This window comes from Eretmochelys imbricata, chromosome 1 (assembly GCF_965152235.1).
Source record: "Eretmochelys imbricata isolate rEreImb1 chromosome 1, rEreImb1.hap1, whole genome shotgun sequence".
NCBI classification, from domain to species: Eukaryota; Metazoa; Chordata; order Testudines; family Cheloniidae; genus Eretmochelys; species Eretmochelys imbricata.
The window spans coordinates 157,611,614-157,629,204 of NC_135572.1; the positions used below are offsets into that span (position 1 = coordinate 157,611,614).

The 17,591-nt window shown below is 39.9% G+C and overlaps 1 protein-coding gene across 3 annotated transcripts in view; it reads right to left on the bottom strand.

Moving 5' to 3' along the window:
• Window positions 1–1,940: 1,940 nt before the first annotated feature.
• TRAPPC10 (trafficking protein particle complex subunit 10) overlaps window positions 1,941–17,591 on the bottom strand; it is a 96,492-nt gene continuing 80,841 nt past the window's right edge. For all 3 annotated transcript variants that reach the window (XM_077817770.1, XM_077817780.1, XM_077817789.1), the window contains exons 21-23: window positions 15,942–16,119; window positions 12,414–12,608; window positions 1,941–5,314 (exon numbers count right to left, since the gene is read on the bottom strand). In XM_077817770.1, coding sequence (XP_077673896.1) covers window positions 5,076–5,314; window positions 12,414–12,608; window positions 15,942–16,119 — 612 coding nt within the window. In that variant the 3' untranslated portion in view covers window positions 1,941–5,075. The remainder of the gene's footprint in view (window positions 5,315–12,413; window positions 12,609–15,941; window positions 16,120–17,591) is intronic.

A 17,591-nucleotide genomic window follows, 5' to 3' on the forward strand; every position in this document is an offset into this window, starting at 1 on the left:
TCTTGCGCTGTAGGGATCGCGCGCTACTGTGCCCTCACCCCCCTCTTAGCGGGGGAGAGAGCCGAAAAGCAGGGTAAAGAGTATTCGGCACCCAGGCCAGGCAGCGGGGCACGAGGAAGGGCCTGCTCCGGCGCTGAAGCGATCTCAGACCCCTTCGCCCTTGCCTTGGAGAACTCCGGGAGGACGGGGGGGAGGAGAGGTTGCAGAGGGCTGGAGAAGGGGAAGAGTAGAGTAGTTACTTTAAAAAGGTAATAAAGAGGATCTGGGCAATTAAATAGACTAGCCAGCTGAACTCTGACAGCCGGAAAAATACCGCAACAAATCAGTTTAACACATAGAGGTTCACAGGGCAATGCGGAGCAGCTGGCACGGATGGATCAACGACAAATCATGCCAACGCATCCTAATGTCTTTTAACATGGCTACTGGTCTAGTAGATGTGTCTGTGCAGTTGTGCTCCCGTCAGTGGCACAGATCGCTACGTGGGGGACACGGGTCAGCCCCACTCTGTTCCCATGAGAGGGGTTTGCTTAGCAGGCTGCAAGACCATATCTAGACTAGGAAATGTCTTAACCTGTTTTCCTAGTCTAGATATGATCAAAGACAAAATTAAGGCCCTGCTCCCACCAGAGTTCAAATTATGCACCAGAAGAGACAATATAGGTCAAAGCACCAAGGAAAAGAGTAAAAATTTCCCTGACAGTCTACTCCCTATGTTCATGGTAAGGAAACCCAGTGTAGAGAGGATCTTGTTTTCCAAACCTTATCTGCCCAAATCCATGACAGAGAACACCAGCACTTTAGTGGAAATGAAGTCCAGTCCAGCCAACACACTAGCCTTCTCAGTACTCTTGCATCCCAGCTGAGCTTTCCAGAACCTTGTGGCACTAATGGCAAGAGACTGCATTCCCCCCTCACCTCATGGTTTAAAGCAGGGGTTCTCAGACTTTTCTTCTGGTGACCCCTTTCACACAGCATGCCCTTGAGTGCGACCTCCCCCCCTTATACAAATATATTTAAAAAGTGTTTTTAATGTAACACCATTATAAAGGCTGGAGGCAAAGCAGGGTTTGGGGTGGAGGCTGACAGCACATGGGGACCCCCCCATGTAATAACCTTGCAACGCCCCTGAGGGGTCCCAACTCCCGGTTTGAGAACTTCTGGTTTAAAGTGATTTGAAGTAAAAGCATGTTCAAAAGTATGGTGGAGACCTTCACCATACTAAAAGCGAGATCCCTTTCTGATAATTGACCATGGTACCCCCAGGCAAAACAGAGATGGACTTATCTCACCATATGAAAACTCTGCTGGCTCAGGAAATCTACAAGTATTCCTAAAGCAGGATTAAATTAAATCAATACAGCAATTGCCTGGTCTCTCCTATATACATCACTGTGCTCGCCTTTGAGTCTGTACCTTATCCACCCCTCCCACAGAGAACAGGTTACCTGGCCACTGGCCGGTTGGGGAGAGAGTCTGTATCTTTTAAAGTCTTCTCTCCTTCCTTAAGTGATGGTGAAGGTCTCATGGAGCAGATGGCATCAGGCCTGTTCTATAGTGACTACACATTGCAGTAAAAGGGGCTCTAAATGAGCACCGAAAGACTAGCAATTCAATACTAGCAGTGGAGTTGCCTGAAACATGAGAAGCAGCAGCCCAGATTCCAGACTTGGGTTTCTGCCTTGCAAAAGCAATAACTGATTGGAGTCCCATGTATGGAGAATCCTATTCTCCAGTGTTGTGTTTCTGTAACAGTTATGCTTCAAATACCTCCCATTTAAATTTAACTAAGACTTCCTTAAAGGAAAAATATTAATCTACTTCAACCCAATCAGAGGAAGGAAAGTATACATTCTGAATAGAAATAGTCATAAATGGATTTATAATTACTTTGCTATTTAAAGTGCAAAAGTGTGAGAAATCACAACAGAGAATCTGGATTTCTTTTTAAAACATGTATATTTTTAGAATTATAATGCTTACATTTTCATTAAACAATCTTAATACAATTTGTGTTTAGTCTAACAATATATATATATTACAGAACAATGTGAAAAATGATTTAATAGTAAACCAAGAAAATGGAATTAATCATAATACCCGCAGTGTCAAAGTCACTAACTTGTCACCTTTTCCAGTCAAAGAATCCCAGCAGCCATCCATACTAAATGATACTTTGGGTTTTATCTGGATTAAAATAGTCTAAGTATAAATTCCACAAAGAAAGGGCATTCCTTCACAGAAAGAAGATGGAATAAAGACAAGGCTTTGTACTAGCACATCTAATTATATTTTAGCAACCTTGGTCTAAGTAAAATATTTAGATTAATACAAGATGTTTACTCATTCTCCAATTTCTTTTCCATTCCCTTTCAAAGAGGATGGTTTTATTTCTTCACTTACTTTCACATAACCTGAGTTTAAAAACAAAAGAAAAAATGAGGAATAGTTTATCAGGAGATCCTATCCTCATTTCTCTTTTATATGTTTATTTTTATTGACAAATATTTAGTATGGGATATTTTCCTGTGTAGAGTGCCTTGACAATGGGACTTTATACAACTGCAGGTAGAAAGTTACAATCTCACGTTAAAGTGTAACAATTTCCATATTAGCAGGAGGAAACGACAAGAGTTATAATCTTTCCAGTCACACAAAACTGTGACATTCACAAAAATTATACCTCTTTTTTACATTTGATAGTATTTACAATGTTTGACAGATAAGTATATATAGCTAATCTGTATCTTCAGTTACACACATTGTCACTTTGCTTCACAATTATTCTACATCTGCAAATTTTCCTAAGTAGAAAACCAACCTACTTCATCCATCCTATACGCAGAAGTCTTGCCTCTAAGTAGTAATAATTAGACTTAGCCTTTGTGGTAGTTTTTGGAATGAAAGTTGATTGTTTAGATGTCACATTTATACTGAAACATTTTCCTGTTTTAAAACAACGGCACACAAAATACCAACCACTTAAATGCAAATAAAGTTTTTACCTGGGAACTCAATTAGAAACCAAGTAGCTTACATTATCTGAATGCATTTTTGAACTCCAACAGTCACTCTTGCTTCAGTAGAGGTCAGTGCAGGATGGCAATTCAGGTTGATTTTGTAGTGTAGGGGAGATCCCAGTGTATACAGACTGTATAACCTGTTTTCCCTCAGTGAGAAGCAAAAATTAGGACAGCTGACTGTTCACTCAGGTTGTTTTTCTTGATCCCTCCTCCACATGTTTTTGATTCTTATATATGCAATAGACTGTAGCTACTCAGAAAACTACAAAAGAAGTTCATGATGCTAAAGAAAGGAAAAATCAGCAGAGCAACTACCACTTTAAGGTTGTAGTTCACGTGGCAAATTGAATGAGTTTTATTAATTTTAAATTCAATTAATTGTAGATCAAATATTTTTGGCAGATTTATGGAAAACCTTTAAGTTACTTACCTTTTCCTAGCTAAAGAACAAAAAACCCCAATAAACTGATGATTGCATCATCCAAGTCTGAGTGAATTTCAAAGCATAAGAAAAGGAGTCATGAACAAGTAAAAAAACCCTGAACACTGCAAGATAAAAAAAATCAGACTGAAGATAGTTTAAATATTTGGATTTTTCTTTGTTCTGTGTTCCTCTATACTTAAATATTAAGAACCTACGGAAACAACTGCAGAGGATTCTTATTATTCCTTTAAGATTCGTATTGTACAGGTTTTTCACCAAGAGGCCACATATCTGCTGGAATCGTGTATCAGTTCACACTGATTTTTTTTCCCCTCCCAAAGACTTTACCAGTGAATTTCCGTGAAATACATATATACAAAAATACAGAGCTTTTGAGAACTGGAAAAGGTTTAAAACACCACACTTATTTACAAGCTGTGACTTTCACACCAATAAAAACACACATTTATTTTTTCCTTGATTTTTGGTGCAACTTATACACAGACATCAGTTAGTTTAGACTTTTGTTTAAATAATCAACCATATATACAATAAAATTTACAACTGAAAAATAATCAGTTGGTAGGGTATGACTGCAGTTTGCTGGACCAGAAGAGGTTCAGTTCTAGGACCTTAATCCTTCCCCGTAATGAGAATGGAAAGAGTAAAGTAATCTTTAAGTGACATTTACTTTCAGAAAACTAGGATTAAGGTGCAAAAATATATATCGCTCCAGAGTCCATAACAGTAAACACTAATTAGGGCCAGGGAGTCAGAAGGAACAGACTTTGGTTTTTAAAAAATGAGCTAGTATTTAATAAAAAAAGTTACTTAGCTGGTCTAATGCTACTTGCTTCTCATTACTTAAATATCTCTGGGGGAAAATGATGATCCCATGAACATTTATTCCAAACTTAACCACTTACATGCCATGCTATTGTTCATATCAAGGGCCACGCCTTTTAAAAGGTCTGACTTAAATGAATGTTTTGGTATGATTCAAAGGGGCTTATATGGGCAAATAATTCATATGTCCCAAGGCACTGAAGAGGTTAAGCAAGTCTTCAGGAAAAATATATATATAATTTTTAAACTCTTCTAGATGCTGTGGGATTCAGAATCACTCACCCTATTCTTTAGAAATCTAGAAAGCTACCCTGGTCCAGGAAACCAGACAGTCGTGTGACTAGAAAGGCACACATTTGAGTCATTAATAGCCACATTGCAAGGCTTACTGTATGTCAACCTGAAACATTTGTGTGAACAGAAATCAGACTACTTTAAAAGAAAACAGCAGATCTGGAGGATACTCCAGTAACATAAATAACAGACCAACTGCAGCAAGCATCTTGACTTTACCAGCAGGATGCGATTGAAGGGAAAAACAGAAAATCATTTTACACAAAACATACTAAAGTAGCAATATAAACTAGTTGACACAACCTCCACTGTATATTTAAATTGATCAAATTGTTTGATGCTTCCATGGCCAATCAGCGTTGAGTTGCCATAGGTCTGATTTAAATCAGAATGTTACAATGGACAATAATCAGGTTATGATCTATTAAAGTGCATTCATATCAAGTCTCTAATGGTTTTTGTTTTCCTTGTTTATTTATATTTAGTCATCATGTGATATTGACTTCCAGAACATGGTCATCCTTGGTGGGAATGACAAGGATTTGCATGCTCATGCTGGAGTTGAAGACCTGACCAGGTGAAAAGGATTGTAGACGGGGCATTGGCAGACCTTTATGTTCCCCGCTGGCTGCCGAATGCAAACTGCCTCTACTCTTTATGCTACTGTTGTCAGCCTGATCATCCATATTCTTGTCCACAGAGAGGTTATCATTTTCAATCCAACTGTCTGTTAAAAAAAACAACCAACCATTCTATGAAATGAATTAATAAAATAACTTAATTAAAATGTTGTGGTTTGACTGCACTGCAGCACTGGCGTTACTACTCATTGGTGAGGACAAAACAAAGACTTGACCATCCTAGCAACAATCATGACCGCTTGTCACCCTCTCTGGCCATACAGGCTATACAGATTTTATTTTAGGTTTTTCACTATTGCCATCACAGGTGCAGCTTCACTATTGTGAAAAAAATGGTGGAAGTGCTAGATTACAGAAGGCTCCAGAAGGCCCTGGTGTTTTAACTAGAAAGTTCTACACCTCCTCAGAGCTGGTCTATATGCCAGGGACTGCCAGTAACTTGTCTACACTAATGCTTCACCCACTGGGAGAAATTTCAGAAAAAGGCTAATTCAGATAAGAGTGAATGTAAGTGTTTTCCATGTGCCTGTAGTCTGCTTGCAAGCCAACATCCTAGGATTTCAACATTCAAGTACCGTTATAGAATCATAGGACTGGAAGGGACCTCGATAAATCATCTAGTTCAGTCCCCTGCACTCATGCCAGGACAAAGTATTATCTAGACAGATAATACCCTAACAGGTGTTTGTCTAACCTGCTCTTAAAAATCTCCATGGATTGCAATCCAACAACCTCACTAGGCAATTTATTCCAGTGCACCCGGACAGTCAGGAAGTTTTCCCTAATGTCCAACCTAAACCACCCTTGCTGCAATTTAAGCCCATTGTTTCTTGTCATATCCTCAGAGATTAAGAACAATTTTTCTCCCTCCTCTTTGTAACAACCTTTTATGCACTTGAAAACTTGTGTCTCCTCTCAGTCTTCTCTTCTCCACACTAAACAAACCTAATTTTCCCTCATAGGTTTTGTTTTCTAGACCTTTAATCGTATTTGTTGCTTTTCTCTGGACTTTCCAATTTGTCCACATTTTTCCTGAAATGTGGCGCCCAGAACTGGACACAATATTACAGTTGAGACCTAATCAGAAGAGCGGAAGAATTACTTCTCATGTCTTGCTTACAACACCCCTGCTAATATATCCCAGAATGAGGTCTGCTTTTTTTGCAATAGTGTTACACTGTTAACTCATATTTAGCTTATGATCTTCTATGACCCATAGTGCCCATTCTGCAGTCCTACATGCTAGGCAGTCATTTACGTATGTACGTGTGTGTAACTTATTGTTCCTTCCTAGAGTAGAGTACTTTGCATTTGTCCTTATTGAATTTCATCCTATTTACTTCAGACTAGGGCTGTCGATTATTCAGTTAACTCATGCAATTAACTCAAAAAAAAATAATCGTGATTTAAAAAATTAATCACATTTCTAGTCATGCTGTTAAACAATAGAATACCAATTGAAATGTATTAAATATTTTAGATGTTTTTCTACATCAATTATATTGATTTCAATTACAACACAGAACACAAAGTGTATGGTGCTCACTTTATATTTTTATTACAAATATTCGCACTGTAAAAATAAAGAAATAGTATTTTTCAATTCACCTCACACAAGTACTGTAGTGCAATCTGTTGTGAAAGTGCAATTTACAAATGTAGATTTTTTTTGTTACATAACTGCACTCAAAAACAAAACAATGTAAAACTTTAGAGCCTACAAGTGCACTCAGAAAAAAGAAAAGGAGTACTTGTGGCACCTTAGAGACTAACCAATTTATTTGAGCATGAGCTTTCGTGAGCTACAGCTCACTTCATCGGATGCATACCGTGGAAACTGCAGCAGACTTTATATACACACAGAGATCATAAAACAATACCTCCTCCCACCCCACTGTCCTGCGGGTAATAGCTTATCTAAAGTGATCATCAAGTTGGGCCATTTCCAGCACAAATCCAGGTTTTCTCACCCTCCACCCCCCCCCCCCCACACACACACAAACTCACTCTCCTGCTGGTAATAGCCCATCCAAAGTGACAACTCTCTACACAATGTGCATGATAATCAAGGTGGGCCATTTCCTGCACAAATCCAGGTTCTCTCACCCCCTCACCCCCCTCCAGAAAACACAGACACAAACTCACTATCCTGCTGGTAATAGCTCATCCAAAGTGACCACTCTCCCTACAAATGTGCATGATAATCAAGTTGGGCCATTTCCAGCACAAATCCAGGTTTTCTCACCCTCCACCCCCCGCCCCCCCCCCCCACACACAAACTCACTCTCCTGCTGGTAATAGCCCATCCAAAGTGACAACTCTCTACACAATGTGCATGATAATCAAGGTGGGCCATTTCCTGCACAAATCCAGGTTCTCTCACCCCCCTCCAGAAAACACACACAAACTCACTCTCCTGCTGGCAATAGCTCATCCAAACTGACCACTCTCCAAGTTTAAATCCAAGTTAAACCAGAACATTGGGGGGGGGGGGGGGGGGGGGTAGGAAAAAACAAGGGGAAATAGGCTACCTTGCATAATGACTTAGCCACTCCCAGTCTCTATTTAAGCCTAAATTAATAGTATCCAATTTGCAAATGAATTCCAATTCAGCAGTTTCTCGCTGGAGTCTGGATTTGAAGTTTTTTTGTTTTAAGATAGCGACCTTCATGTCTGTGATTGCGTGACCGGAGAGATTGAAGTGTTCTCCGACTGGTTTATGAATGTTATAATTCTTGACATCTGATTTGTGTCCATTTATTCTTTTACGTAGAGACTGTCCAGTTTGACCAATGTACATGGCAGAGGGGCATTGCTGGCACATGATGGCATATATCACATTGGTGGATGTGCAGGTGAACGAGCCTCTGATAGTGTGGCTGATGTTATTAGGCCGCCACTAGCCATCGTCACCTTCAGCCCCCAACTAAAACCCCTCCAACGCATTATTAAGGATCTACAACCTATCCTAAAGGATGACCCAACACTCTCACAAATCTTGGGAGACAGGCCAGTCCTTGCCTACAGACAGCCCCGCAACCTGAAGCAAATACTCACCAACAACCACATACCACACAACAGAACCACTAACCCAGGAACTTATCCTTGCAACAAAACCCGTTGCCAACTGTGCCCACATCTATTCAGGGGACACCATCACAGGGCCTAATAACATCAGCCACACTATCAGAGGCTCGTTCACCTGCACATCCACCAATGTGATATATGCCATCATGTGCCAGCAATGCCCCTCTGCCATTTACATTGGTCAAACTGGACAGTCTCTACGTAAAAGAATAAATGGACACAAATCAGATGTCATGAATTATAACATTCATAAACCAGTCGGAGAACACTTCAATCTCTCTGGTCACGCAATCACAGACATGAAGGTCGCTATCTTAAAACAAAAAAACTTCAAATCCAGACTCCAGCGAGAAACTGCTGAATTGGAATTCATTTGCAAATTGGATACTATTAATTTAGGCTTAAATAGAGACTGGGAGTGGCTAAGTCATTATGCAAGGTAGCCTATTTCCCCTTGTTTTTTTCCTACCCCCCCCCCCCCCCCCGATGTTCTGGTTAAACTTGGATTTAAACTTGGAGAGTGGTCAGTTTGGATGAGCTATTGCCAGCAGGAGAGTGAGTTTGTGTGTGTTTTCTGGAGGGGGGTGAGAGAACCTGGATTTGTGCTGGAAATGGCCCACCTTGATTATCATGCACATTGTGTAGAGAGTTGTCACTTTGGATGGGCTATTACCAGCAGGAGAGTGAGTTTGGGAGGGGGAGTGGGGGGTGGAGGGTGAGAAAACCTGGATTTGTGCTGGAAATGGCCCAACTTGATGATCACTTTAGATAAGCTATTACCAGCAGGACAGTGGGGTGGGAGGAGGTATTGTTTTATGATCTCTGTGTGTATATAAAGTCTGCTGCAGTTTCCACGGTATGCATCCGATGAAGTGAGCTGTAGCTCACGAAAGCTCATGCTCAAATAAATTGGTTAGTCTCTAAGGTGCCACAAGTACTCCTTTCCTTTTTGCGAATACAGACTAACACGGCTGTTACTCTGAAACCTGTCAAGTGCACTCAGTTCTACTTCTTGTTCAGCCGATCGCTAAGAAACAAATTTGTTTACATTTACTGGAATTAATGCTGCCTGCTTCTTATTTACTATGTCAACTGAAAGCGAACACAGGCGTTTGCATGGAACTTTTGTAGCTAGCATTCCAAGGTACTTTACATGCCAGATATGCTAAACATTTGTATGCCCCTTCATGCTTCGGCCACCATTTCAGAGGACAAACTTCCCGGCTGATGACGCTCATTAAAAAAGTAATGCGTTTATTAAATTTGTGACTGAACTCCTTGGGAGAAAATTTGTCTCCTGCTCTGTGGTTTTACCCACATTCTGCCACATTTCATGTTACAGCAGTCTCGGATAATGACCCAGTATATGTTGTTCGTTTTAAGAATGCTTTCACTGAAGATGTGACAAAATGCAAAGGTGGTACCAATGTGAGATTTCTAAAGATAGCTACAGCACTCGCCCCAAGGTTTAAGAATCTGAAGTGCCTTCCAAAATCTGAGAGGGATGAGGTGTGGAGCATGCTTTCAGAAGTCTTAAAAGAGCAGCACTCTGATGTGGAAACTACAGAACCCGAAACACCAAAAAAGAAAATCAACTTTCTGCTGGTGGCATCTGACTCAGATGATGAAAATGAACATGCGTCCATCCACACTGCTTTGGATTGTTATTGAGCAGAACCCATCATCAGCATGGACACATGTCCTCTGGAATGGTGGTTGAAGCATGAAGGGACATATGAAACTTTAGCACACCTGACACAAATATCTTGCAACGCTGGCTACAATAGTGCCACTTGAACACCTGTTCTCACTTTCAGGTGAGATTGTAAACAAGAAGTGGGCAGCATTATCTCTGATAAATGTACACAAACTTCTTTGAGCGATTGGCTGAGCAAGAAGGAGGACTGAGTGGACTCGTAGACTAAAATTTTATATTGGTTTTATTTTTGAACGCAGCGTTTTTTGTACATAATTCTATATTTGTAAGTTCAACTTTTACGATAAAGATTGCACTTCAGTACTTGTATTAGGTGAACTGAAAAAATACTATTTCTTTTGTTTTTTAAAGTGCAAATATTTGTAATAAAAATCAATATAAAGTGAGCACTGTACACTTTGTATTCTGTGTTGTAATTTAAATCATATTTGAAAAAGTAGAAAACATCCAAAAATCTTTAAATAAATGGCATTCTATTATTGCTTAACAGCGGAAGTATGATTTTTTTTTTTAATAGCTTGACAGCCCAACTTCAGACCATTTCTCCAGTTTGTCCAGATCATTTTGAATTTAATCCCATCCTCCTAGCTTGTTATTGTCTGCAAACTTTATAAGCATACTCTCTATGCCATTATCTAAATCACTGATGAAGATATTGAACAGAACCAGACCCAGAACTGATCCTTCCAGGCCCCACTCGATATGCCCTTCCAACTTGACTGTCAATCACTGATAACTACTCTCTGGGAACAGTTTTCCAACCAGTTATGAACCCACCTTATAGTAGTTCCATATAGGTTGTATTTCCCTCATTTCTTTATGAGAAGGTCATGCGAGACAGTATCAAAAGCCTTACTAAAGTCAAGATATATTAAGTCTATTGCTTCCCCGCTTTCCACAAGGCTTGTTACCCTGTCAAAAAAAAGCTATTAGGTTTGACACTTTGTTCTTGACAAATCCATGCTGACTGTTACTTATCACCTTATCTTCTAGGTGTTTGCAAATTGATTGCTTAAAGTTATTTGCTCCATTATTTTCCCGGGGACTGAAGTTAAGCTGACTGGTCTGTAATTCCTGCGTTGTCCTTATTTCCTCTTTTATAGATGGGCACTATATTTGCCATTTTCCAGTCCTCTGGAATCTCTCCTGTCTTCCATGACTTTTCAAAGATCATCGCTAATGGCTCAGGTATCTCCTCAGTCAGCTCCTTGAGTATTCTAGGATGTATTTCATCAGACCCTGGTGACTCGAAGACATCTAACTTATCTAAGTAATTCTTGACTTATTCTTTCCCTATTTTAGACTCAGTGAATGCCAGTAAAATGATCAATGTTAGACATAAGAATGGCCATACTCGGTCAGACCAAAGGTCCATTTAGCCCAATACCCTGTCTTCGGACTGTGGCCAATGCCAGGTGCTTCAGAGGGAATGAACAGAACAGGTAATCATCAAGTGATCCATCCTGTCGCCCATTCCCAGCTTCTGGCAAACAGAGGCTAGTAGTGATTGGACGTCCCTAACCTTTTTGGTGAAAACCAAAACAAAAAAAGTCATTTAGCACTTCTGCCATTTCCACATTTTCTGTTATCGTTCCCCCATCCCCCGCACTGAGTAATAGGCCTACCCTGTCTTTGGTCTTCCTCTTGCTTCTAATGTTTTTGTAGAATGTTTTCTTGTTACCCTTTAAGTCTCTAGCTAGTTTGATCTCATTTTGTGCATTGGCCTTTCTAATTTTGTCCCTACATACTTGTGTTTTTTATATTCCTCCTTTGTAATTTGACCTAGTTTCTACTTTTTGTAGGACTCTTGAATTTCAAATCATTAAAAATCTCCTGGTTAATCCAGTGCGGTTTCTTGCCATACTTCCTATCTTTCCTAGGCAGTGAGATAGTTTGCTTGTGTCCTTAATAGTGTCTCTGAAAAACTGCCAACTCTCTTGAACAGTTTTTCTCCCTAGACTTGCTTCCCATGGCATCTTACCTACTAACTCCCTGAGTTTGTTAATTTGTAATGATGATGCATTTTAACTCCATGATAGTCAACGCCTAAAATATTGAACAATCTTAAAGGTTACATAAAATTAAAAAAAAAAACAATATTTTCTGGTTAGTGTTCCTTGTTACAGACTAAAGCTATACTCAGAATTTAAAGTTTGAAGTAATCTCTCACTTTTATTCTCATTAAAGCAGTGCCCTGTTTTGAAAATGACAAACAGCTGTCAATGAAAAGTAACAAAAACAATGAATCTGGAACAGAATTACATCAAGAATGGGTTTCATTACTTTGAGCTTTGTTCTGCTTTAAAAACAGGACAAAGAAATAGAGTGCCATTTCTATAAACCAGGTTTTCTATGTGGTCACATATTCAAGACAGCCTTACCAGCATCAAGTTGCATGGAGTGAGCAGAATGATGAGGGAGGTATTTAAATAGTTTGACATCAGGAAAGGGGAGGTATCCAGCAAAAAGTGGCATCACTTCCATGTGCACTTTGTGAGTTGCTTGAGCTGCTACAGGCATAGATATTACCCCTGAGCTTTTTCCACAGACTGCCCAGTTACTACTGTTGTCAACAACTGAAAAAGAGTAGAGAGAAAATGCTATGAAATGAAAAAATTTCTGAAAAGAAATTAGTTATGTTTCTACATACATTTAAAGTATTTTTGTTTTGTTTTGCAGCAGTGCCCAGGGACCCCATAGCCCTATTGTGCCAATGACCATACTGAGTAAGATAGTCCTATCCCAAACAGCTTGCAATTTAAATAGACACAGGGTAGGGGAAAGGGATCTCTCATAAAAGCAGAGTGATTTTTCAGAGTCATATTAGTTCTACGATATCTGCTTTTGTTTCAGGTTCCCTCTTCCCCCCCCCCACCCCTCCCTAAACAGGGTAGGGATTTTGCTTGGTTTACTTTATTTTTATTTACATTAAATGTATTATAGGTATGGATAAGATTGTGTCGTGGTAAAATTAGGCAAGATTCATGGAACAGTCATGGCAAAAATGAACAAAATCATGGTGTGGTCATAAAAAATGTGTAATATTTAACAAAATATTACTGTGTAACATTTACATGAGACAAGCAACATTGATGCAATAGCTTTCGCTTGTTGACATTGTAAACTATTTCGAGATTCTATATGCATATTGTGAAATCATTTTTCAAACACAAAAACTACAGAACAAAAATAACATTCTTTTTCAAGACCCTATTTCACACTGTTGCAATTCTGACATAACAAGTTATACATAGACAGATTGTTATTCTTTATGCAGTGTCTGTTGTCCCCAAGCACATTTTTTATAAGATGAGATGGCATTTTCGGGGTCTATGCTGTTGACTGGTACTGCTAAGCAGAGCTGGAAATCTGGCCATCATGCTTCTCCAGAACTAGAATCATAGAATCATAGAAGGTTAGGGTTGGAAGGGACCTCAGGAGGTCATCTAGTCCAACCCCCTGCTTGAAGCAGGACCAATCCCCAATTTTTGTCCCAGATCCCTAAATGGCCCCCTCCAGGATTGAACTCACAACCCTGGGTTTAGCAGGCCAATGCTCAAACCACTGAGCTATCCCTCCAAACGTCCTCATTCTTCAATTCTTGCACTGCTCTGCAGTAAGCCCAATATTCTCTCTAGGCTGGAACGTTGTCATCAAACAATGGCATATTTTCAAATACTGTGGTCTCATGAATGTCAACATGTTTTGTTTGATTTGGCTCCAATACACTGCATGTACTGAAGAAAGTGGCAGCAGATTGGCAAAAGCAGGAGGTTGAGTCAGTGTCCAAGTAGGACCATTTTTTTGAGCTTTCCAAGAGTGCCATTTTTGCTGTTGGTGGTCAGCAAGTTTCAGAGCAGCTCTCTGCCCACATCACAAGATCACACACGTCATTTGAGACTTGATGAGCGCAAACTGTGGGCTTTCATAGCTGTAAGCGTGTTTATGATTCGGGGTGCAAACTCTTTTACAGCCTGGAGTTCTTCAATAACTGCTGTGGATAGGCAAAGATCCACAATCTCTTTAACACTTCAACTACTGCTACAACCATTCTCCTCACTAAAAAAATTAAACAATCTTTAGTGTGTTCCATGTGATAAAGGCTACACTGAACCAGCTGTTCCATCTGTTTATTACTGAGGTCGGTGGGATGGAAGGACTTTTCCCTGTTTCCATTAGAAATATACGGAACCAGGCTTTTCTGGCAGGGCAGGTAGTGAAAGCATGTTTTACAGCCACAACTAAATAATTTAGTCTCAAAAGTATCTTCCTCCATAGATCATCCACAAGGTTAAGCAAACATGCCATACACATAAGGTGTACAGAATTTAAAAACAAAGGTTTCAAACCTCGATCCCAAGCTTTCCCCATGTATGTGGCATTATCAGTCACAAATGCAGAGATGCGATCAAATGGTATTGCAAAGTTTTCATTTTCCCATATTGCATTGCTAACTGTTTTAAAATTGACTGCTTCCAAAACTTCACACTAACAAAAATATATCCAGCTTGTGATTAGCTGCATCTGAAGTACTTGCATTTTCACTGCTTGTTGGGATGGGGATGGCAAGAATGTTAAACACATACCTGTCTTCAGCACTGGTAGTTTCATCTGCTCAATGACAATTCCTTTACAGGTGTGCAACTTTTCCTTTAATTCTTCAGTGTAACAGTCAAACTCTTTGGGTAGCTAAAACTTTCTAAGTTGATCTGCACTTGGTAGAACACCTACTTTGCTCTCTAAAAACCATCAGTTTTGGATTGTCAAGGGCAGGCAGGGGGATATTTGCAGCAGAGAAGTCTTCTGTTAATTTGAACATTTCATTTCTCTCAAATCTGCTTCTCACTCTTGGTATTAAGAACAGTAACAGTTTTCTGCTTTTTAAAAATTTCTATCTTCAACCACTTTTAATGCCTCATTTGTGCTGATAAGTTGTACTTTCAAGATGCTTATCACAGCTACCCTCTCAAAATCAACAGGTACATCGAATGATGTATAAAACATCTTGCCTCCATTTTCATGTAAAGTTTTAGGGTACTGCTCTGCTCAGCACTTAGTCTTATTTCAAATAAAGTGGCAAAATTAAGAAAACAGCAGCAAACAAAAATGAACAAAGTGCTGTAACCCCTACTTTTAGGAGATGTGTGACTTTTGTGTTGTCCATGTTACCCAGGGCCCTGGTTAGACTCCCTGGGCCAAGCAGAAATTAAGGAGTGGGCCCGCAGAGAAGGCAGGTGTGGCAGAGTCATCACTAGGCAGGAAGGCCTTGAGACTCATTGACCTACATGTGCTGGATAGAGAGCTGCAGGCCCCCCTGTGGTGGCTGAGAGCTGTGCCCAGGGCCTGCCCACAGCGGCTGAGAGCTCCGGGCCCCACTCCCAGCAGCGGCAGAGAACTGTGTGTGTGTGGGGGGGGGGGAGGGGGGGGGGAGGAGAGGGAGGCGCACTACCCCAGGGCTGAAGTTGAAGAGGATAATGTCACAGAGGTCTCTGAAAGTCATGGAATCTGATCTCAGTGACAAAAATCTTATCCTTAATTACAGTTCAGGGAAGGAAGGAAACTAGAAGTGCATGGGGACAGATGGAGTGAGACTGAAGTGAGAAAATTGCATTAGGGGAGCTTTAAATATCTATTCCCTACGTTGTTGCCTACTCAAGGCTCAAGCAAATATCTGCCCATACTGAAACAATTTTTGAAAAGTAAATTATGCTCTAACCTGTTTTTATGTTAGTTTTTATTTTAAGACAGACAAATGACAAACGTTTTAATATCCAACCTTGTCTACAAGACTGCATTATGATCATTAGAAAGGATGGCGGATATCAGTATCAAGACAGAAGCAAAACCAATAATGAGAATTGCATTAATTTCTCAAAAATTACAGGAGAAAAAAAAGTCATTATTCCTACCTTCATACATAAGTTTCGTCGTGCAGTATCCATCTGATTCTGTTAATGCTTCATCTTTATCCACATCTAAGAGGTCAGAGAGTCGGGTGATTGACACCTCCAAAGAGCAGAGTGAGCCTGTTTTACAATACTCTGCCCCCAACGGTGGAAAAATCTGAGCTCTCACATTATACAATGTCTGGCATGAGGAAAAAATAATGATCTGTAAGTACTGAATCAATTATATAAACATGTTTTTTATATATAAATTCAAACTGACCAGATACTATATAAGTTACAAGCTCATACTTAACTTCCATGCCATACTACAACCCGTATTACAAGACTGAGAGATTGTCTTCACGTATAAACCTACAGCAGCCGCTGTAGCGCTTTAATGAATACACTACGCCGCCAAAGGGACAGCTTCTGTTGGTGTAGTTAATCCACCTTCTCGGGAAGCAGTAGTTAGTAGTAGTGCAGTAGCACTGTCTACACGGGAGGGTGGGGGAGAAGTGGGGATTGAGCAGTATAACTGTCGTTCAGGGGTGTTCTGCTTCAGGATTTTTCACACCCCTGAGCAATGCAGTTATACCGCTATAGGGCCATATTGTAAACCTGCCCTCAATTACAAGTAGTGATCATTTGTTATACTACTAATTTTAGACACAATCTGAAGAAAAAAGGAATTTCACCATTCTTGCTGTCAAGATCTTCTAATAGTCCAAACATATTCAAAGAGGCAAGTATAAGTTAATTACTACAAAACTACTGGTGCCGAACAGTTTAATGGAAATATGCTGTTATGGTCATTACCAATTTTTAGGGAACAAAAATTAACAGAGGAGGGTTGGGCTGATCCAAGAGACCAGTGAAATCTAGTTACATCTGAAAGTGGGTAGGCAAAACACACTCCCCTAAAGCTTTGCTTAAAGCCAGTTTACAGAAGCAGCTAAAGACCTAACGTAACATTCAGACAGAGTCAGCAACGCCTACTTTACTGGTTTAAACCCAAGAAAGGTTCAAATGGGGGACTTTTTGTCAGTTTTGCTCACTGGGCAAGGAGAGGCCAACACATGGATTGCTGCTAATACTATTTAACTTTGAGTTATATCCAGTCAAGCTTTCTAATTGATGAAGAAGGCAATGAATTTGTATTGTGAAGAGAAAGAGGAAGCACTTAAGATAAAGGCCAAAAGAAACCCAAACTATTCCATCAGAAAAGCTCACAAATGAAGTCACAAGAAAAGGTGAGATTTTTCAAACATCTTTCTTTAAATAGCAAGCCAAAAAGAATTTTTGACAATGGTATTTTGATTGATGAAGGCCTCATCAAGCTAGCAGGAAGAAAGCAGCTCAGTACAGTCTTCTCAGTCGAATACCCTTGGTGACATGAAGCCATTGTGCAGGGCAGGAGGGAAGGAGAAAAAGTCAAATTCTTCAGAAAAGATGTTGTTAATGATAGCTAAATGATCTCATTTTTCATCATTGTGGCTCATCATCATCTCTAGTCTTGAGCTGTGAAATGGATGCTGACATCATTTATATGTCTTTTAAAAAGAAGCAACAGAAAAGATGGTTTCTTACCTGTTCTGTAACTGTTGTCCTTTGAGATACGTTGCACACATCCATTCCATTTCAGGTGTGCACACAACCAGTGCACTAAAGCCA